A 22,140-nucleotide genomic window follows, 5' to 3' on the forward strand; every position below is an offset into this window, starting at 1 on the left:
ATAAATGGGTACATCTCTGAACCCTCGTCGGAGAACCTTCCTTTTGCAGGAGATAAGAGATCGGTGAATGCAGAGAACCACAACAGGACGGATAACTCGGGCCTGCGGAGTGCTCAGCTCGCAGCCGGCCAGCTGTATCACACCCTCTTTCAGCTGAGGCCTACAGCAAAGCAGTGCTCGCCAGACATTCGAGGGTGGCAGCACCTGTGAACTCACAGTGGCTATGACTAAATGAATAGGATCAAGCCAGACAAGAGCCTGGCATGGGTGGGGAGGGGCTTATGAAGCCCCACCCCCAGCTGAGATGATTGATGGCTACTGGAGAGAGAGGAAGTCAGATTTCCTGGGGGGATGCAGCCAGTAAGAGGTTACCTATCCTCTCATAGGTGGTTCTATATCCACACACCCAGGCAGCCCTAGGTGGACTCAGAGAGTTTGTAAACAGAATGCATGAAATTGGGAGAGGGAAGGAGTGGGTTCGGTGGGAGAATACTTGGAGGGGAGGGAATGGAAGAGGAGAGAGACACATGGTAGGTGTGTGTGAAATTCTCAAACAATAAAACAGGATACGAAAAAAATAAATAAACTCAAATGCTTGCCATTCTAGTCTTCTGAAACATGTATCAAGCTTCCATATTCCCTAGGAGCAGGAACAGCTCCACACACACCTTCTGACTGACCAAAGCTCCAATCTCTCCCACTGTGTTGTGTCATGGCAAGTACCGAGACACGATGCATCCCTCTGTTGGCATTCGCTCATTCACCCAACAATACGCTAGGCTCTCGTTAGGTTGCTGAGGAGACAGAAATAAATAAAAACTTCTATAGTTATAGAATCTCTGTCTTAATGTTAGACGGGATGAATAAGAAAAGACAGAGAGTAGGAGATACAGGTGAGTGTTAAGGAAAAGGAAACCATGTAAAGAGTGTATAAAATGCAGACGGGAAGGAAAACACGAGCAGTGCAGCAGGACGCATGCGTGTGGAAACTGTCATGATAAAACACATTATCTTGTGCGCTGCTTTAAAAATGAACAAGTTTTAAAGCTAAAGGAGTAAAACGTCCTGGAAAGTCAGGAGTCTGGATCCCAGGAACTGGAAGGCTGAAGCCAAGGGACTGAGGGCTTGTGATCAGCCCGAGCTACATAGTAAAGCTCAGTCTCAAAACAATAATTAAATAATAAAACGGAATCATAAATCTTGAAAGAGACTGACATTTTGGATCAGACCGCCAGAGATGGCTTTCCTGGGATTGTAACGTGAACAAATGTTTGAGTCTCTAGGCTCTTTCTCGTCTCTAAAGACGAGAGACAAACGAATGAAGACCAAGCCAGGTACACTGTGGTGGGTGAGTCTGTCTAAGGTGACCTGTGGGCCCTTATGACTGGAGACTCATAAACAAGGTGCAGAGCAGCAGGCCACAGGGCAGGAAGGTCCGGACGGCCTGGCTGCGCTGTCTTACGGAAAGGAATTAGGTTTTTTTTTTTTTTTTTTTTTTTTTGGTCCCCTGAGGGATTTTTTTTTGACAAAGTTCAGGGAAGGGGGAAACCAATGAGTGCCGGGCTGTTGAGGTAATCCAGACACTGTCTAAGTGACTCGGGCCCCAGAGGGCCGTGGAAATGCTAACACTTGGGACCTCTTCGGACGGCAGGCATGGCAGCTGCACATGGGGGAGGCATCAAAGACTGCTCCATCTGGCTGCTGTCTCGATCTCGAAAGGTAGAGCTGACATGACTTGAGCTGAGGAAAACTAGCTTAGACTGGGGTAGGGGGTGGGGTTAGACATTCAACACCATATGTATTGGTTTTTAGATGTACCACATACAACCAAACGTCACTGAAGACAAGAAAGGCAGACATACATTCTGGAGTTGCAAGTTTGGCACGGCCTGGAGTCAGGAATTTAAACTGATGAGCATTGAAAATGCGTTTAAATCTGAATAAAGCTGACACAGTCAAACCAAACACCAGCTCCTAAACTCTCCTATTTCCATTCACTAATTGACTTCCATAAGTATTGAAATCTTGTATCCAATGGTCATAATTGCTAGGGCTTCCAAAGTAATCTGAGGACAAAGAATTGAATTGCTTTCAGAGGCCCAGGGGCTGTTGGTGATTGACAGATGCTGGGGGCGGGGCGAGGCAGATAAGCGGGTGTTTTAAGGTTGTGTCCACTGTACCTGTTGACCGTGCTCCAGTGAATGCTCACACATTTCAGAGTATCGGGGCAGGACAGATTAGAGTTGATGAGTTTTGAAAAATGAGGACGAGAAGTTGGGTGGGTAAAGAAAGAGGAATACATCTGGAAAATGTTATGAAGATGAATATAATCAAAAGATATTGTGCATCTATAATTCTCAAAGAATTAATAAAAGAAATTTGTTAAGTACCAGAAAATTAAATTTATTTTTAGGCTACCGAAGTCTTTTCACAAAAAAAAAAAAATCCACAAAACAAGGAGAAAAATATCTCTCGCTGGGCCATCTGCTCTTAAGATGCTAAATCCATGAGCATGTACACATGGCTCTTCAGATACGAACAAAACTGCTGAAATGCAGTGTGGCCAAATCCTTTGCCAAGGGCTTCATACAGCTTCCTTACTTAGTCACACAACCCTGAGAGGTAAGAATGATCGTTTCCCCATTTCACATACCAAGAAACAGGTATCTGGGGCTTAAGTCACATGCCCAAAGTCATAACCCGTGAGTGTCTGGGAAATACACTGAGAACTCTGGGATTCCAAGGACTGGTGGAGCTAGGGAACAAGGGAACCGAGTCTCAACTCTTCACTACACTGGCTGGGTGTTGCACATGTGTGAGTTTTCATGTGTGTGTATGTGTGTGCATGTGCATGTATGTATGTGCGTGTGCGTGTGTGTGTATGTGCGTGTATGTGTGTATGTGCGTGTATGCGTGTGTGCGTGTGTGTGCACGAGTGTGCATGTACGTGTGCGTGTGTGTGTATGTGCGTGTATGCGTGTGTGCGTGTGTGTGTGCGCGTGTGCATGTGCGTGTGTGTGTGCGTATGTGTGTGCCATGAGGCAGGAGTCTGGATGTGCTAACTCTAGAGCAAGGAAGAATTGATAAGATAACCAGACAACTATCTAATAGATTATCTGCTAAGGGGAGCAATACTGAATTAGATGGTAAGTATTATAGGAACAGGGAAGGAATCTTCGACAAACAATTCCCAGCCTAGCCATGTCCTCTTTATAGAGCCTTTCCACTTCATTCTGTCAAAAAAACATGCTGAAATTATTCAGAAATGCCCTAAGAAGACAGAGATATGTCCTTGTGCTATGTACAAGGACCCCATCAGGAGGGAGGAGGTTCAGGAGGAGGCCTGTTTAACAGGGCCACATCCCCAGGATCCATCCAGGACATCCTGCTAGGGGTTACACCCCGGCATTGGTGCTGTAAGAATGTCGCTAAGTGGTTTGTGTTGACCAAGACAGAGCCAGAACAGTGGCTTACACTTTCCAGTGCTGGGGGATTCAACAGGGCAACTGTTAAACATCCTTTGAGCTGACATTAAGGGCCAGACATTAGTCCAAGTGTACTGTGTGTATAAACTCAATTTCAAACAGATGATTTTACCATCATCCTTTTACAGAGGAAGAAATGAAATTTCAGAAAGGTTAAATGGTCCGCCAAAGATCAAGGAAGAATTAGGCGGGGAAGGGTGGCCTTCAAACCCAAGCTGTCTGGCCCCAGCATGTACCCTTAGCAGCTGTCACAGTGAACTTCAGTAGTTGTCAATTTGACAGACTTGGGAAGATGGAGCCTCCTCGCCATCAGATTGGCCTGTGGCATATCTGTGGTGTAACTGAAACAGGAGTGCCCAGCTCACGGAGTGGTGCCACCCCTGGGCAGGTGGTCCTGAGTTTAAAAGTCAGCTGAGCCTGAGCCAGGAGAAGCAAGGCAGTATGCAGCGTTCCTCCATGGTCTCTGTCTCAGTTCCTGCCTGGAGTTCCTATCAGGGCTTCCCTTGCTGATGGACTCTAACTTCCCTCTCCAAGTTGGCTTTGGTCAGAGCGGGCTTATCACAGCCCGAAAGCAAATCAGGACAGGAGCTCTGGAGAATGGCTTCTCAAAGGATGGTGACGTTCAGACATAGGCACGGCATTACAAATATGGCATCTGTGAGGGCTGCCATGGTGCATACCTTTAACCTCAACACTCTGGAGGCAGAGGCAGGCAGATCTCTGAGTTCAAGCCCAGCCTTGTCTACAGAATGAGTTCCAGAAGAGCCAGGGCTACACAGAGAAACTGTGTCGTGGAGAACCAAAATAAACAAATCAAATGCATACATATATATATATATATATATATATATATATATATATATATATATACACATACACACACATATATAAAATACATGTACACATACATTTATACATGTATACGTACATACATGTATACATACATATATGTATACATACATGCATACATCTGTGATGAGATAAGTCAAGTAAGTGGCACAAACCGAAGGTATCTTCCAACATACTATAGTTGTTGTCTTCCAAGATAGTTTTGCTGACTGGCCAAACCAGCGTAACCAAGCTTTCAGTTTAGCGAGGAGGCTTTCTCATAAACTGAAGCAGAGGACCAAGGAGATGGCTCAGTTGGTAAAGGTACCTGCTGCCAAATGGACTCTAAGTTTGACCCCTGGAACCCAGAGTGGAAGGGTCCTGCTAGTTGTCCTTGGATCTCTGCACATATATCCATAAACACATGCATGCATATGGACATGCGCACGTGCGTGTGCACACACACACACAGAGTGCACGTGAGTGTGCATGCTAAGTAAATAAAAATAAATACATGAAGAAATGGTAAGGCGGGCATCAATAAAGAGAAACACTAACATCAACCTCTACCTCTACAGAATCCAGAGCCTCTCCTCTGGATTCCTACAATTCACAATTCCTACTCTAGCTGTATTTCTCAAAGCAAGGTTAATGGGGTCAAAATTCCAAGGACAGATGATTGAAAATGCAGACTCCCCTCGATCATCCCAAACCACAGAATCACAGCTCTGAGGGGGCAGGGCCAAGAGGCCACTGTCCTGCAGTCCTAGCACCTTCCCCTAGTGTCGCCTGGGCACACCCAAGTCAGTAGCTTTTCATCCAGTTTCTCAAAGACCTGGCTCAAACCCTTCCCACTGTTCGCTTCGAGCTCTGTCTACAGTTCCCTTTGCCGTCAAAACCCGAAATGTCTTTCTCTCCACTGTCAGGAAGATAGTTCCCTCAGCCTGGGCCTTGCACATTCTAAAATCACTCTTCTAAATTTTCTTCTGCCCTGGAGTTCCAGGCTGCAGCTCCACATCCCTAACGATGTTAAACTGCCGGGATGAGTTCCCTTTCTTTATACTTTACATCCATGTTTAGTTGAATGTGAACAAAGAAAAACTAAAACCACCAAATCCAAACCTCTGGTCCTTATAACGAAAAGCGAGGCTTAAGAAAAGGCTAGTAGAAAGTAAAAGAAAGAGATTTTTGTTTGTTTTGTTTTTACTTTTAAATTATAGTCCAGGTAGTACTCAAATGAACGACCCTGAGTTGGGGCGACTTTGTTCAGCCTTACCCTCAGCTCAGCCATGCTTACCCATCCTGCAGTGCTGGACACAGGCACTCTCTGTGCCTCTCTTCCAGGGCTGTCCAAGCCTCTCATGCCTGCTGTGGCCTCTGGCAGGTCTCTCTGAACATCACCTACATGTTTACAGCCATGTGCGTGTCTTTCCCAGGAGCCTCCCTGGGTTCTCCCAGCTCTCCTAGAACACCTTGGTTTTGAACTTCCAATCTACTTATAGTACCACTCATTTGGAACTAAATGTGTGTGTGTTTGCATGTGTCTGTATGTACATGTATAAATGTGTATATATATACATATATGTATATATAATATATGTATATGTGTGTGTATTTATACATGTGTGTATATGTATATACTTATGTATATATGAATACATGTGCTACCGTCCTTTCCCTAGAGTAATACGAGCCCCTCAAGAGTAACCTGTGGCCTCTTTTTTATCCCTGGGTTAATTAAATGCTAGGCTTGGTAGAATTTGACCACATAAGCTGATGGATGAGTTCAGAACCAGCTGAGGTGCTCTAAAGTGTAGACAGGAGTAGCTTCTTTGCGCTCTCCACATCTCCTCAGAGCTATACCTATAAAACACTGTGTCTCTTCATTCCTTCCAAGAAGAGAGCACAAGGGTTTGAACCCAGGAAGTTCTACCTAAAGCTCTGACACTGTGCATGTCCTTGGGTGACAGACATGGGGAAGGTGGCCCTTCTGTGACTTGTCTCCATTTCCAGCCTGGCCAGCCGTGTTGCTGGGGTCCCCATATTTATTTCCGAGAGCAGCCACAGCATCCCTCAGTCAGAACCAGCGCCACCACTTGAGTCATTCTTTGGGCTTCTCCCAGTCTTGTTTTTAATCTGTCCAATGCCTGTCATATCCAATTCACACTTGCTATAAGGCAGAAGAGATAATGATTTTGAAAGCACTTTACGTTATCGCGCATAATAAAAATGTCAGGGCCACAGCATATGAATCTGCAGGGCTAATAAATAGCCTGGGAGCCCAGACAGACTGTTCCCTCCTGGGCAAACAGTGAGCCAGAGGAGGTGAGGGCTCAACCTCCAACCCACCTGTGCTTACCATGCGACCTTGGGTACCCACTTAGCTTCCCTGGAACTCAATGTCCTTGTCTGGAAATGTTGCCTGTGCACTAGAAGATCTGGTCTAGAGCCAAGGCCAGCATAAATGTAAGAACCTTGGAGAATGGCTATCAAGCAATGAGCTCTGGCTGCACACTTCCTTAGAAGAACTGAGGAGAGAGAGAGAGAGAGAGAGAGAGAGAGAGAGAGAGAGAGAGAGAGAGAGATCCTGTTCTGCTGTGAGTTTGGAGGAGCCCCCAGTTCAGTGTCGCCAGAGAAACTCAGATCGATCCTTCCAACTGGTGCGTGGATATGGAAAACAGGGAGCTGCTGTTCATCTCTGCTCTCCGCCCCACTGCTTATCCTGAGACCCTCCTGCAACAGGCCCCACCTTCCTGATACTCCAGTCAAAGTTTTCTTCCCCTTTTTATACAAAAACACAGATGTTTAGCACCGAAGTCTGTCTGTGAAGTTGGTTAACCCTCCGTGCCCCTTTGGATGTCATGGTGAGCATCAGTAAAAGGATAGTGGGGGAAGGGAGGCTGAGGTCAGGATCCTAAAGTTTGCCTGCTGTCTAAAGTGGAAGCCACGGATCTCCTGCAGCTGAGCTGTGGCTTACAAGGGCTGCCCTAAAAGCCTCTTTAGTAACCATGGTTTCCAGAAGGCTCCGCCACAGCCAGGAGCATAAAAAGAGCAGGTCTCCCCTCCACTTTCCCCCTAAAAGCTCCATGTCCTTGAAAATAGGTTTAAACCTATGAGGTAAAGTGACATATGAAGGCATGCGCACCCTCTGACCCCTGAGATATTCATGAAGTTATCTGCGCTTTCAGCAGATTCTCCCACAACTCTTCATGAGGCAGCACAGACAGCTCTCAGTGCAGACCAAAGAATCTTGAAAATATATCTATCCTTAGCAACACTTGCTCCAGATAGAAGCATGTAACAAACCTAAAGACAGAGATATTCACTTCCTAATTTAAAGCTGTTCCTACAAGAAGAGAGCGGGTGGGGGTGGCTTCTCTGACTACTCAAGTGCCGGGGTTGAATGTATCAGTTTAAGGTATGCTGGCAAGGCCTACTTCAAAATCCCTCATACGTGACAGTGGAATCAGTTAACAGCTTGATTTCAGAAACAGTGTTTGATCCTACAACGCATCACAGTCGAAGCTCGGAAGCATACAATCTTAAGATTCAAAGTCCTGGTTTCCTATCACCACAGGGAGAACCCTTTTGAAAATACAGCATTCTAAATGGACGGGCAAAGCGAGCTGGAGTTCTGTTTCTGGGACTCTATAGAGGGGACACCTGGGGGATAAGCACCTTCTGGTATGTCAGCCAATGAGCTAAACAGTGATTTAGGAACGAGGAGGCTTCCTACCAGAAGGTTTTATAAAACTACTCACTGGGCAACCCAGGATAAAGCCAGGAGGCACAAAACCCCTCCAGTCTGAGTTCCACGTGTCTCTCCAAGGACAGAGACCCACCCACACAAGTCACTCAGCCAGCCCACCATGCTCTTGCAGATTCCCTCCACTAACCTATGCACCTGCATTCCGGGTTCTCTCCCAATTTCCAAGCCCCCTGTACTGCTCACTGTTGGGAGGGCACAGAGGGGACATGGGATAGTGCCCATCTGTCAAATCGCATCGTTCTTATCCTAATGTGTATGTCTCTCCAGCTACGAAATAAAACGTGCCTCTTCAAGAAAACTGAGACGTATGTGCACACACAGACAAACAGCCCAGGGCCCCAGTACCAAGGCTTAGGCAGCGAGTCTTTCCCTGGGACCCCGGACTCCTGGACATGGAGGGGCTGGACTCACCCAGTCCTCGAAGTGACGGCTCCCATTCTGCAGCAGCTCCTCGAACTGGATGGTGCAGTTGGCCACGAAGTCGTCGTAGCCGATAGGAGCATCGTGAAAGACAGCCAGCTCGATCTTGCGCCCATTGCACACATCAGTGACGAACTCATCGTGCCAGGCCGGACTGTTGGTCTTCTGCTTGGTGGCTGTTTGGCCGATGCGCGAGTCGTCCACGTTAAGGGCAATGTAGGGGTCCAGAAGGAACGTCTGGGGCCGGGGTCCCACCGCATGGCGCAGCGACCAGGCTGTGGGCTTCAAGCTCACGGCCTCGCAGATTTTGATCTTAAGAAGGCCATTGAACACTACCATGGTCGGGGCGGGGGTCACTCCGTCCGCCCCGAGGGCAGGATTGAAGAGCAGGAGCAGGCGCGCTGGGAGCCTGGGGGGACTCCTGGGTCCCCTCTTGCCCCACCCCACTCACTCGCTACACCTTGTGGCGCTGCGTCCTGGCGCCGGCGATTCTCAGCGAGTGCATGTATTTCCTCGCCGGATTCCTAACGGAAAACAGGGAGGGGGGAGAGCTGGAGACGTCCGTTTTTGGAGCAAGTCTCTCCCCCCCCACCACCGGCGACACCTTCACGGGAGGAGACGAGCTGTCGCCTCCGCTGCAAGCCGCGGGGGCTGCCTCGCCGCCTCGCTGGTTCTTCGGGTCCGTGTGCGGAGAAGCAGGCGCCGCGCCCGGCGCTCACCTACCTTTCCGAAACATAATCCCCGGGCAATTTCGACTCCCGGAGGGGGAGGGGGCGGCGGGACGGGGCGGGGACGAGAACCGGGGGCACAGATTTCAACCCGGATCCTCTTCGCCCACCCAGCGCCTGCCTCGGACGGCGCGGGGCGGAGGGTGGACTGAGAGATGTGCAGTCTATCCGGAGGGATGCATGTCGAGAGGAAATGGTCCTCCCCGGAGCCAAATTTTTTAAAAATCCACAAGCCGCACAGCCAGCCCGGCCGCCACCTCCCGGGCCAAGCAGAGCCGCGCCGCAGCCGGCGATCGCGAGGCGCCCGGTGCCCAGGATCTCACATCCGCGCGGGCTTGGGAGGTAGAGGTGGCCGCCACTCGGGTTCGGGGCGCAGGCCGGCACCCGGCGGTGCGCAGCGCGGCGGCGGGGCAGGGACTGCGACTCGGCGCGGCCCCTCCTCCCGCCCGCCGGCGCCCGCCCGCCCGCCGCGCTCCCCGCGTCCGCGCTCTCGGCTGCCGCCGGCTCGCCGCCCGCCAGAGCGCTCAGCCCGCGATCTGCTTCCCTCGATCGCCGTGCGAGCGATTCTCCCTCCCTCTAATGCAGGAAATGCGCAAAAGACGTCAGTGTGTGTGTGTGTGTGTTTGTGTGTGTGTGTGTGTGTGTGTGTGTGTGTGTGTGTGTGCACGCGCGCGCGCGCGCGCCACTGTTTGGGGAAATAGAAAGTTTTGCCGGTTGGGGGAGCAATACGGGAAAAGTGAGCCGAGCAGAAAACAGCAGCGAGCGGGCCGGCCCGGTCCGTTGGTGGCGGCGCGCGGGGGAGCTAAGGGAAGACTCCGCGCGGGACTCAGGAGTGTGGCGGCGCGGGGGTGCGGGGGCGACTGTCGCAGGCCGAGTCTGTGCTCCTCGGATCTGCACCGGGAGAGCCGGGTCTGAACCCGGAGAGTGGCGAGCCGCCCTTCTCTCTAGCACCCTGCGGTCAACACTGTCATTTATTGCTGGGGCTGGAGGAATGGAGGGGGCTGCAATGTCCAAGAAGACTAAGCGCCTTCCCCCACTCCGCCTGGACTGTGGCGGTCACCAGCCGCCCGCGGAGAGCTGGCCTGTTTGTCACTGCCCTGGGATTCTCTACCGTGCCGCGATGGGGGAGGGGACACCCGGACTGCTGAGCCCTTCTGGGTGTGAGTTTTGAAGCCTAATTTTCCTCTTATTTTCCCCTTGGGGAGACTCTCCCCTCTGGGGATTTGTTCCGGATCTGCTCGGGTTGCGAGAACTTGTTGACCAGTGAAGACTGGTAGAACCCCGGTCCGCCCTGGTTCGAATGTCTGTTTATTTCTCAAAGTGACTCCTCCTACGTATGCGGGACCTCGTGTGTGTCCCTTAAGGGGTCAAGGCTCGGTCCGCGCGCTGACAACGGGCTTTCGGGCTGCGGGAAAGTCGGGTGCGCCCTCCTGGGGGCCAGTGGCTCTATCTATGCTAATTTCCTCGGTAACCTTTAAACTCTCTGGAAGCGGCCGCGACGGCGGCTTGTCACGTGAGACAACCCTGGGCTGCTAGGGAAGCATTTTCTCGGCCCGGACCGAGAAGACGGGCGACAGGGCATGGCTCTGCGTCCAGCGGACTGGGAACCTGGGAAGGCCGGGTTGAGCGTGCCAGGCCCGGGGCGCCGCACAGCGGGAACTTCCAGCCTGCGCCCGGGAAGGGGCTGGTCCCGCTGCTCCCCACTGTGTGAGTGGAAAAAGAAAACCTCCGCCCTCACCCGAGTGCCAAGAGAAGTCCGACTGTTCGTAGGGATGGTGAAAAGCTGAGTGTTTATCTGGCGACTCTGATAAGTGTAGACAAAAATGTACAAATCGCATCCCGTTCACTTTTCTCTCTGTGGAAAAGGATTATCATTCCTTGTAGTTTAAAGATGAGGAGGCAGTCTCCAGGAACGACTTATCAAATGCAGTATACAGCCGGGTCCCCCAATCCCCACCCCGCCCCCGTCCAAGAAAAAGAGTTCAGAGGTTTGAGTTTAGGCAGATCTCCGCCCAAAGCTTAAGCGTGCAGTCACGCCCCCTCCCCGGAGCCTACTAATGCCTCAGAGCCAGTTCTGTTACGTGGGATAACTTGGTATATGGATGCTGACGAAAATGCACCTTTGGGAACGATTACGGTCTTAAGATCATTGGCGCTTAAAAAATAATTTTAAACTTCCTTTAAGGACATGCAGGAAAAGGTAACCACAAATGAGACTTTCTCTCCAGACTATGTGTTCAGGAAGCAGGCCCAGTGCTATAATAATAATAATAATAATAATAATAATAATAATAATAATAATAATAATAATAATGATGATGATGGTGGTGGTGGTGGTAGGAATACAGTCTAAGTTTAAAGAATGTCAAAAAGTTCATTTAAAAAATGGTATGTAAGTCATGTTTTTAAAATAAAAGTTAATATAAATTTCCAGGACAAGCAGAACATGCCAATTTTAGATCATTTTAAATAGTTCACAAAGTACAGTTTCCTTTACTCAGCTCCCAGGGACTAAACCACCATCCAAGAGTACACAGGGATGGACCCATTGGCTCCAGCCGCATGTGTAGCAGAGTTTGGCCTTGTCAGGCATCAATGGGATGAGAAGCCCTTGGCCCTCTCAAACCTCAATGCCTGGGTGTAGGAGAATGTCAGGGTGGGTGGGTGGAGGGAGTGGGTGGATGAGTGGGGGAGCACTCTTATAGAAGCAGGGGGAGGGGAGATGGGTTAGGGTGTTCCTGGAGGGGAAACTGGGAAAGGGGATAACATTTGAAATGTAAATAAAAAAATATCCAATAAAAGAGAAAAAAAAGAAGAATAAAATCAAGCTCAAGAATCTGTCAGACATATAGGACTAGTGAGAGAATTTAAAAACAGCTTTACACAGAAATGGACTGCTTCAATGCCCTTCCCTGTCCAGGCTCTGCTGGGCAATCCAGAAGTTCAGGGACTTCTTGAGTTACAGATCCTAACTTAACTAGTTTGTGTTTCCCAATATCTCTCTAATTTTGTCTGATGGGCCTTATCTGACATGCAAACAGAGTTGGAATCGAAAATCATAGACATAGATCCCTTCTTTTTGGCATACTAAACAAGAACTAAATTTAGAATTAAACACTCAATTTGAACTTTTGAGTTAGTTTATCCCCCTCCCTCTCCTCCCACACCCTGCTTCCACCAGCAAACATTAAAGACTTAAAATATATGAGTCTGTTTAAAACAGAGAAGCCGCAAGCTCCCAATATTGTCTCTGGGCATCTTGGTTAAGGTGAAAGAAAACAGGAAGGGGGGAGAGTGAGGGGGAACACCTGCCTCTTAAGAGACTCTTTAGGTTCACAATCAGACTGCCGTGCTCCAGGGTGAGCAGTATTAGTCTACTTTCAATTACAGGTCTTTTGCATTGGGAATACAAAACACTTGCCCAAACAAAACGCCAGTATTGTATTGGATGAATGTTTATATTAAAAGGGAGAAGTTGGGTGTTCTCCATGCAAACACTGCACTCATTACATCCTGTTCCTAAGTAAATCTCTCACCTTCCTAACTTAGTCACATGAGAATTCCCCAGGGACACCATGGATATGTGAGACACCAGCCTGCCAAAATCCCTGACACACACACACACACACACACACACACACACACACACACACACACACACATGCTCGCTTGTGCGCACACACTGATTTCAAGACAGGATCTAACTATGCAGTTCTGGCTGTCCTGGAACTCACTATGTAGACCACCCTGGCCTTGAACTCACAAAGATTTTCTTTCCTCTTCCTCCCAAGGGCTGGGATTCAAAGGCATGAGTGTCTATGCTCAGTATAAGGGAGCACTCTTAAATTTACCTAGAGGAGAGGTGGGTCTAAAATAACCTGCTTTAGACTCCAGGCCCTTGCCAGCTAAGGCTTAGAATATAAACTTCTGATCATAATCACTGCCTGGTCAGTCCTCCTCTTAGCCCTTGTATACAATGTAAAGGGCAGGAAGGCAACTGTGTATACATTGAGTTAAATGCCCTTTGGATTGTAACAATAGTCTAGTTATTTCGTAACCTTCGAGAAAGGGCAGAGGAGAGGGAAGAAAATGATGTAAGACTGTAACAAAGACGATCAAGCTGGGGCGCATGCAGAAAGTGCTAATGGTCCAGTGCAGCAACGCTGCCCAGGGCGGTACAACCCATGTTGCAACAGTTCCCGGAATAGGAGCAGCATCCCTTTCCTGGGGGAACTGAGGGAGGCATCACTACAAGGCCTTTTGAGTCAGAACTTCAGCAGCAGAAAGGGAAAGACATAGGAGGCCAAGAGAACAGACCCTGAAGTGCATAGGAAGAGCTCTTCAGCCCAGCTTAAGCAGGTAGGAGCAGGAGAGAAGGTGGGTGGGAACCTAACAGTAAAAGACACCTTGGCCATGCAGATGTTTGAACTGCTTCCGAGAGAGACACTGAACATTCAGTGGTTTTGAGAAGTTTCTAGAATTAATTCTTTTCAAAACAGCTTGCTGTCAGGGGTATAACTTGGGTATAACCTAGTGCTTCAGGGCGCCCTGGGTTAAATCCCCAACTGCAGTGGGAGGACTGGGGAGGGTAGTGAATGGATGTTTTTCTTTTCTGTAACTTCTCCCCAGCAGACTCACCTCAGAACAGAGTGCCAAAGGGATGCACTGCTGAAGATAATGTGCCCTCTATTCAAGAACGAAACTTCTGTGGATGTTGTTCAGGTCTGCTGATGGCCTCGAGGAAGGAGGGGCCAGAACCTTAGAGGGGTGTGTTAATAACGCCCGTCCCCACCCATTGTTGTGCCAGTTGTTGCCATTTATAGACACTTAATGGGCCTTGGAAAGGTCGCCCTGGTCAGGGTCTATCATCCTTCTTTCACAGGCTCTGCTGAAAAGAATTCAGCTACCTGGGTCTGGGAATAGAATACCCAGCAGCACAAGACAAAGACCATCTGCAGCCTTGCCAAGCCAGCCCCACCCGGCTCCCACCCATTCCAGCACACTCCCAACCTTGTCTCAGGCTCACGTGTCTGTAAACTGGCTTTTACCTGGCTTCTACCCTGGCTTCTTATTTTGGCCCTGACCTGAACTCTGTTGCAGTGACTCAGAGACCAACGTTCACTCGAGCTTTCAAGGAGATGGGTGGATCAATGATCACCCCATAAAGATTAAAAAATGGATGCAGGGAAGTGATGGCCCGGTATCTTCTTCCCATAGTTCCTTGGAGTGACAGCCCACTGGCTAGGATCCCACATGGAGATAACATTCCATATATCTGCTTCTTTCTCATACATTGTACTGTGTCTAGAACCTTTTAAATATTCATATTAATCCAAAAGGTATTAAGTATGTGTTATGTAAAAGAATCAGGAGTAGAGGACTGGTTTTACATATGAGAAGGCCTGAGTTCAATCCTCAAGAAAACACACATGTGAAGGTGTACATACATACATGTACACATACACACACACACACACACACACACACACACACACACACACACCACACACACTCGCGCACACTTCTAAGATGGGTACTCTGGAGAAAATAATTGCTGACTAGCTCCTACTCAGCCAAGGAGAGAGCTAGATCAGTTCATTGAGGTGTTTATTCGTCAGAACTCGGCCTGCATTAATTGAGATCAGCTTAACTGTGCTTCTGGCCGCTGTACTCTGATCAGCACTCCCCAAATGGCAAGACCTCCACAAAATACACATGGCATGGTGGTGGGAGCTCTGTTCCACCTAGCATCACTCTTGCTCCTGGGTCCAAGCCAACTGAACTTTCCTAGGCACAGAGCAAGGGCTGTCTGGAGGCTCTTCTGCAGGCAGTGATGAGTGCTGGGGAAGACATAAGCCTCTGCTGCTCATGCGTTGATAGCTGGAATCAGTAACATGACCCTCTCACCCAACTACAAGAGAAGCTCTGCCCTCTGCACCGGCAATGCCCTGGAGTATTAAGTGGGTGGCCCTGGTATTTCTCTCAGACAATTGGTCCAGAGCACTATGTTTGTTTGCCCTTGGTGGGCAAACAGCCCAGCTGATAAGTGTCATAAAGGGGTGGGACATGGCCCCAGCAATGATCATAGAAAGTTTGGAACTGTTTGGCCTCCAGTGGACATAGAGAAAACATGGGGATCCTACCTCCTATCAGAACCAATGCCCCCACTCCATGCCCCCTTAGTCTTTCCTTCACATGGCATTCTGCAGAGCACCAAGACCCTCAACATCACCCTGGAACCACGACCAAACTCAGGAGACATCCACACAGCACAGAACCGAGGACCCTTGGGTGGTGGTTCTCGGCAGGATGTGACAGAACACTTTGCTGTCTCTATTGTCATTGCATGAGGCATCTGAGATGTAGAAAAGTTGACTGACTCGCCAAAAAGGAAAATGAAAGTTAGAGATCTAGTCCCAAGTCTTAAACCTTCTAGTTAAATTTACTGCAAAAATAAATAATAAAATAAACATTGCCATGCTGGAACAATACCACACCTTTTAATGGTGACAATGTGAGTTACATTTAGTTCCTTAGTAGTGACATTTCTGCATATCCAAGATCAGGACTTGTCTTAATTTATTCTAAATTAAACTGACCTTATACCAGTATAATTCTTTGAATAAAATATACGACATATTACAATAATGATATATTTACTCTCAAAGGACAATGGTATTAATGGTATTGGTGGAGTTCCTGTTTTGTTGATCAAAAGGTTCAAACAAATCTCTCTCTCTCTCTCTCTCTCTCTCTCTCTCTCTTCTCTCTCTCTCTCTCTCTCTCTCTCTCTCTCTCTCTCTCTCTCTCTCTCTGTGTGTGTGTGTGTGTTTCAAGACAGGATCTCACTGTGGTCCACCATGCTAGACCTGGCACTCCCTGTGTACACTAGCCTGGCCTGGAACTCACAGAAATTCTCCAAATTCTGACCCCTGGACACTGGGAGCAAAGGAGTGTGCCACCACGCTTGGCCTAACCTCTGTATTTGTGCATCTCCACTCCCATTCTAGCCACATCAATGTTGGATGTGGCTTTTGACACCCGTACAAGTGTAGTGGGTGCTTCCGCTGGCTACCATGCCTCTAGCACACTCTGGACATTTAGCTGATGACCCATTGCTACTTTCTCACCTGCCTTTTCAGGATAAACAAGGGCTCAAGGGCAGGGAATATTGCTGTTTATCAGTGATAAGAATCAGGCACCATGGGGCTGGGGATTTAGCTCAGTGGTAGAGCGCTTACCTAGGAAGCGCAAGGCCCTGGGTTCGGTCCCCAGCTCCGAAAAAAAGAACCAAAAAAAAAAAAAAAAAAAAAAAAAAAAAAAAAAAACCACGCACCATAAAACCTGTCACCAGAACTGGTTAAACCCACCCATTCTGTTTCAGGGGCTGCACTGTTGGTAGGTCTTCCCTTGGTAAAGGCCATGACCCTCCACAGACAAGGCATCGCTGTCCTACTTCAGTGAAGCTCTAACCCCCTTCCAGAGCTCTCTACCACCTTCTTCCTCATACCTCCTCTGCATGATATAGCTATTTGATACCTACCTTAATCTGCTACTCCCACGCTCACACCCCCCAAAAAGTTTAAAAGTTCAGAGGCTCAAGCGTGACTCATTTTGGAACTCCTGGGTATCTTGGGCGTACTGTAATAATTGAATGACTCTTGTGAGAAAAATGATACTGATACAGTTCTTTAAGTTGTTTGGTTAACAAGAGTCAAACAAAAGGACATCTTTTGATAACTTTTGCTCTAGGAAAATTTAAAAGAAAAGGGGTGCTCTAAATCTTGCAGATTCTCCATTGTTTGTTCAAATGAGTGACCAAGTCAGTAGGTTAGTGGAAGCCTGGGCAGTACCTCTCTGGTCAGTGCCTTCATGCCATGCCTGGCTCCACGAGTCCATGGCGCCCTCTGGTGGATACCAGCACAGATGCTATGGGAATCTAATGGTTTCTGCTCCCGGTGAACTGAGCACTGTCCTTCACTTGCTGGCTTCTCTCTAGTTGCTGTGAGCCCCCCCAGTTCACCACAGTCCATGCTAGCGCTGAATGGACTTGGGAATAGATCTAAAGAGGGTTTCAGAGACTCTGTTATCTCTTACCCAGCATCTGCAAAATGTCTCAGGACAGGGGCCAGCAGGGTAGACAAGGGACAGGGTTCTGCTTATCTCCGATGGGGCTTTTGGAAGAGGCAGCTGAGCCAGGAGCTTAGAAAGAATGAGGGTGGCCCATAGCACCCTCATTTGGAGAATTCCAAAGCCTAATGCTCACCCCACAATCCAGTAAAGAATGCAGCACACACACACACACACACACACACACACACACACACACACACACACACACACACAGGTCGGGGGGCACAAATGATTGATACAGAGACAACACATGGTTTGACATAAGGGTCAGAGAGTTACATGGTAGGTGGGAGCTTCATTTTTCTAGCTCAATTGAAGCTGTGTGACTCCCCCACTCTCTGGAAGACATAATACTGTATAGACTGTTGTGTTACACATAAATAGTCTGTTATGTCTATTGAAGTATCCTGCCTATGGTATAGACATATATACCATAGACATCTATACTATGGGCATATGCCTATGGTATAGACAGAATAGCAAGCCCAGGGATAGGTCAAAGGGAAGACCATTGTACATGGAGCCACTGGGTTCATCCACGTGCCAATCACAAGTGAGAGACAATTACAAGATGCTGCTACCAGGTAGGAGCGTGTGCGCGCGCGTGTGCGTGTGTGTGTGCGTGTGTGTGTGTGTGTGTGTGTGTGTGTGTGTATAAAATCTTCTCAAAAGGAGGAGCTTTGACTGTGTTACAGGTGATTCCATGATGGTTTGTTCAGGAAAAACTGAGACACATGGGGTTGTGGTCTATTTGTTTAATAAGCTCAAATCAGAAGGTAAGGGAATCCTGGGGGCCTCAAGGCATATTACAAAGACTCACCCTGCACATTTCTGGGGGTGGTAAGTCAGCTCCTGACGGGAGGAGGGATTCATAAGAAATGGACAGAGAGTTACCCATACCCAGGTGTGAGGAATGGACAGTCAGGAATGCTCAGTGTTTGTTCTTTATGAAACACATGCATGACAGAAGCTGGTCACCAGCTGGACCCCTCACCAACGAGCTACCTAGGAAGGAAGGGCAAGCCGCCCAACCTTGTCTCACCAGTTGTCATGGGAGCAAGTCCCTTCAGCTCTGGCCTCTATCTGCATGTGAGCCACCTAGCTCTGCTTCTTAGGGGCTCCACTCTGTGGTCCCCATTGTTTTCTTTAGCATCTGGCCACCCTCTAGTAGCACTTTCCTATCAGTAAGTCCCACCATCCATCTTTCCTATATTTTTAAATAATTTTTAAAAAGTGCACGTATACCATGAGGGGTTTTACCAGAGCATTTTCTAGCTGTTCCTTCTTTCCTCACCTTTTATGTTCTTATATTCACTCCTCCCATTTTCCTTCCCTCCCCACTTCTGTTCCCCTCCTTTCTGATCTTATGTCTCATGGACTCCAGTAACCTCTCTTTCCTCCTGTACTGGCTGGTTTTGTGTGTCAACTGGACACAAGCGGAGTTATCACAGCAAAAGGAGCCTCCCTTAAGGAAATGCCTTCATGAGACCCAGCTGTAAGGCATTTTCTCATTAGTGATCAAGGGTGGGAGGGCCCAGCCCATTGTGGGTGGTGCCGTTCCTGGGATGGTGGTCCAGGGTTCTATAAGAGAGCAAGCTGAGCAAGCTGGGGAAACAAGCCAGTAAGTTACATCCCTCCAAGGCCTCTGCATCAGCTCCTGCTTCCTGACCTGCTTGAGTTCCTGTCCTGACTTCCTTTGGTGATGAACAGCAATGTGGAAGTGTAAGCTGAATAAACCCTTTCCTCATCAACTTGCTTTTTGGTCACGATGTTTGTGCAGGAATAGGAACCCGGACTAAGAGACCCCCATCAGTCCCCATCTCAAGATGCGCTCTCCTTTGATGTAGTCTCACTGTGTAATGAAGCTGCCCTGGCCCTCATCCAGGCCTCCACGCTGCCTTGAACCTCTTACCTTTGTATTGTGCCTTCGCAATGCAGAAGCTTCCGCCTACTGAAGGTGCAATGTTTTAACCCTTCTTCACTTCATGTTTCTCGGCTGCCACCTCCTCCCCCTCCTTCCTCAGCCCTCCCACCTTGCTCACTGGACTGCCTTCCATTCTCACCATCCTCAGCACTGGTTTGTAGTCTCTACCTGACTGAACTGTGCTCTGTGTCGGAGGATGCACGGTCCCCTCCCCCCAGAATTCTTTCTCCCTGGTTTCCATGACACCTGAGCTCTCCCTGATTTTTTCCCCTACCTCCCTGTGGCTTCTCCTCCTCAGTTTCTTTTGTTTTTCTCCGTTGTCCTTTCTCTTAAACGCATCATTATCTATTCGGTAGGCACAGTACTGAGCACTGAGAAGCTGAAGCACAAGACCATGAGGTGCTGTGAGTTTGAAGGAAGAGGAGACAGCGCCCCTTGGCCTCCAGCGACAAGGAAAGGCCCTCTGGAAAAGTAGAGGTGGAAACTGGACCTGGACAAGAGGATGAGAGCATTCGGGTGGACAGATTTCCCACTCACTGCATGAGACTTGAGACTTGAAAAGGCTTTAGTCAGTGGGGTGTGTGTGTGTGTGTGTGTGTGTGTGTGTGTGTGTGTGTGTGTGTGTGTGCAAGCGAGGGGAGGAGACTTAGGAGAGGTGAGGAACAGGGTATGGGTAGCATGAAATAGGAAAGCTGGGAAGGTGTAACCAGAAGGAGAAAGGGAATTAGAAAGGCGACAGAGATGGACGCAAACTATAATGAACCCATGTATATGAAGGTGCCATGACAAGCCTATTACTGCACGTTTTAACCTTTTAAATCCTTTTGTTAACATTTATTTAGTACATGTTGGAGTCAGAGGACAGCTCTCAGTAGCCAGTTCTTTTCTCATGTGGGTCTCAAGGATCTAACTATTAATCAGGATCAGGAGCAAGCGTCTACCTACTGAGCCATCTTGCTCATCCTGCAAAGTTCATTTAAAGGGGGGGGGTAATCCAATGAGCCACTAGTTTTCTGATACAAGTTAGAACATTAAAGAGGAGTAGCCCTAAGGGTTATCCCCGGTAGAATGATCCAGAAAGATAACGCAGCTGTCGAGAATACCTAATGTTTTTGTGGAGAGCTGGCAGCACCTATGTCTCAATGAATGGGCCTCAAAGACCTCTAGACCCTGAGGTGTCTTTCTCTGCCATGCCTGTCTATGTCAGCAATGTCCTCAGGAACTGCCTGGACTCTGGGCCTCTGTGAACATCTCACCGTCCTGTGGGTGAGAACTGATGCTTTTCACTTTCTGCTGCATCCTGGCCTGCGTGTGCTGAAGTTAAAGGAAGTGAGCTGTGCATCTGAATTCCTCTCTCCGCCTCTGGAAGGTGGACATAGTGTGAGCAGCTGCATTATAGGCCTGCAGCCTTGACGGACTGAATCCCTGTTCATGAGACAGCCCCTTTCCTCCGGGACCTGCATTTTCCAGTCATTCTGTCCCAGCAAAGTGACTGAGATAGAATTGACTTCCCACCCATCAGAGGTCAGGTGAGAAAAATGTGATTCAACACTGCTACTTAGGTTCCTAAGGAGGGGTCAGAGTTAAATAAAGCATCTGCATGGGACCCCTATTGAAAGGTGGCGTTAAAGTTTTTTCTTTCTTGAGTGCAGATGTGTGTCCATGCATGTAGGTGCATGCACACGAGGAGGGCAAGGGTTAAGGTTAACATCTGGTACTTTTTTCTTCTACTCCCCATTTTATTTAATTGTCTCAGTAACCCTGGAGCTCACAGCCACGCCAGGCTTTCTGTGGGTGTGAGCAGTCTGAATCCAAGTCCTCATCTGACCCACTACCACTGGGCCCCTACCTCAGTGCCATTGTCTTTAGAAGAGACCAAAGGACACATCCACACATGCATGCACGCATGCACATGAGTGTACAGGTTTTGCTCTGCTTTTTCTCGGGTGAAGTCCAGTGTCACTTCAATTTCTTTTTAAGATTTATTTATTTTATGTATGTGAGTACACTGTCACTGTCTCCAGACATACCAGAGGAAGGCATCGGATCTCATTACAGATGGTTGTGTGTTTGCTGGGAATTGAACTCAGGACCTCTGGAAGAGCAGTCAGTGCTCTTAACCACGGAGCCATCTCTCCAGCCCTCACCTCAAATCTTGACTCAGCCAACAGGAAGCCAATCCTCCTGACGCTGGAGCAGAACCCAGATCTAATAAGTCTCTGTGCTTGATGCCTCCCCAGCCTGAGGTGGTCTGAGGTGCTCTCCCACGGCCAGCAAGCTCCCTAACTGGGGGCTGTGTGCCTCATTCCTTGGTATATCTCTGTTATCTTCAGTACACAGTAGGCTCCCATAAACACTGGGTATACAAAAGGATGGAAAGAACGTGTCCTTAGCGTGTGCTTAGCTGATGTGTCCCACAGGGACTCTTCAGCACTGTCACCTGGGTAACACAATGACAGGCGTAGCCCAGTGTGCAGGACGGATTCAGTTTGGATGCTCAGGGACTTTGCTGTGGAATCCTGAGTAAAACTAGGAAGTCTCTTCATGGGCTTCAGTCCAGTCGCATGCACACTGTACAGAAGGACAAGGCTGTGGAATTATGGGTAGAAACAGTACATGGCACAAGTAATTCTCAAGAAATGCCCTCCCTAGGGAACATTTTGTTCTAATCCCTTTGTCACCAGTAGACAGCAACTTCTTCCCCTGGGATGACTCATGGAACACAAAGGGGTTTTCTTGGGGCCCAGCATCGCACTAAGAACAGCCACAAGCTGAGGTCTGGGTAATCACACACCCTGCTTGTCCCCGCTAAAACACTCAGGGCTGTGAGGGGGAAATTCAAGGAACCCGTAC

The 22,140-nt window shown here is 48.6% G+C and overlaps 1 protein-coding gene and 1 long non-coding RNA gene across 7 annotated transcripts in view; one reads left to right on the top strand and one right to left on the bottom strand.

Moving 5' to 3' along the window:
• Nucleotides 1-9,678, bottom strand: part of Prkce (protein kinase C, epsilon) — a 486,882-nt gene extending 477,204 nt beyond the window's left edge. Inside the window, exon 1 of one of the 2 annotated variants that reach the window (NM_017171.2) lies at nucleotides 8,494-9,035. In NM_017171.2, coding sequence (NP_058867.2) covers nucleotides 8,494-8,841 — 348 coding nt within the window. In that variant the 5' untranslated portion in view covers nucleotides 8,842-9,035. Of the gene's footprint in view, nucleotides 1-8,493 lie in introns of both variants that reach the window. The other variant, XM_039111827.2, reaches the window with a different exon arrangement.
• A 265-nt stretch (nucleotides 9,679-9,943) lies between these two features.
• LOC120093190 (uncharacterized) lies at nucleotides 9,944-20,905 on the top strand. Of its 5 annotated transcripts, none has more exons than XR_005486274.2 (3): nucleotides 9,944-10,937; nucleotides 13,863-13,997; nucleotides 14,113-14,419. It is a non-coding gene; the product is annotated as an uncharacterized LOC120093190 (long non-coding RNA). The 5 variants fall into 5 exon arrangements; XR_010052158.1 differs by adding an exon at nucleotides 19,644-20,905 and having other exon boundaries at nucleotides 9,985-10,937; nucleotides 13,863-19,320; XR_010052157.1 differs by having other exon boundaries at nucleotides 9,985-10,937; nucleotides 13,860-13,997.
• The last annotated feature ends 1,235 nt before the right edge of the window (nucleotides 20,906-22,140 follow it).

Source organism: Rattus norvegicus, chromosome 6 (genome assembly GCF_036323735.1).
Source record: "Rattus norvegicus strain BN/NHsdMcwi chromosome 6, GRCr8, whole genome shotgun sequence".
NCBI classification, from domain to species: domain Eukaryota; kingdom Metazoa; phylum Chordata; class Mammalia; order Rodentia; family Muridae; genus Rattus; species Rattus norvegicus.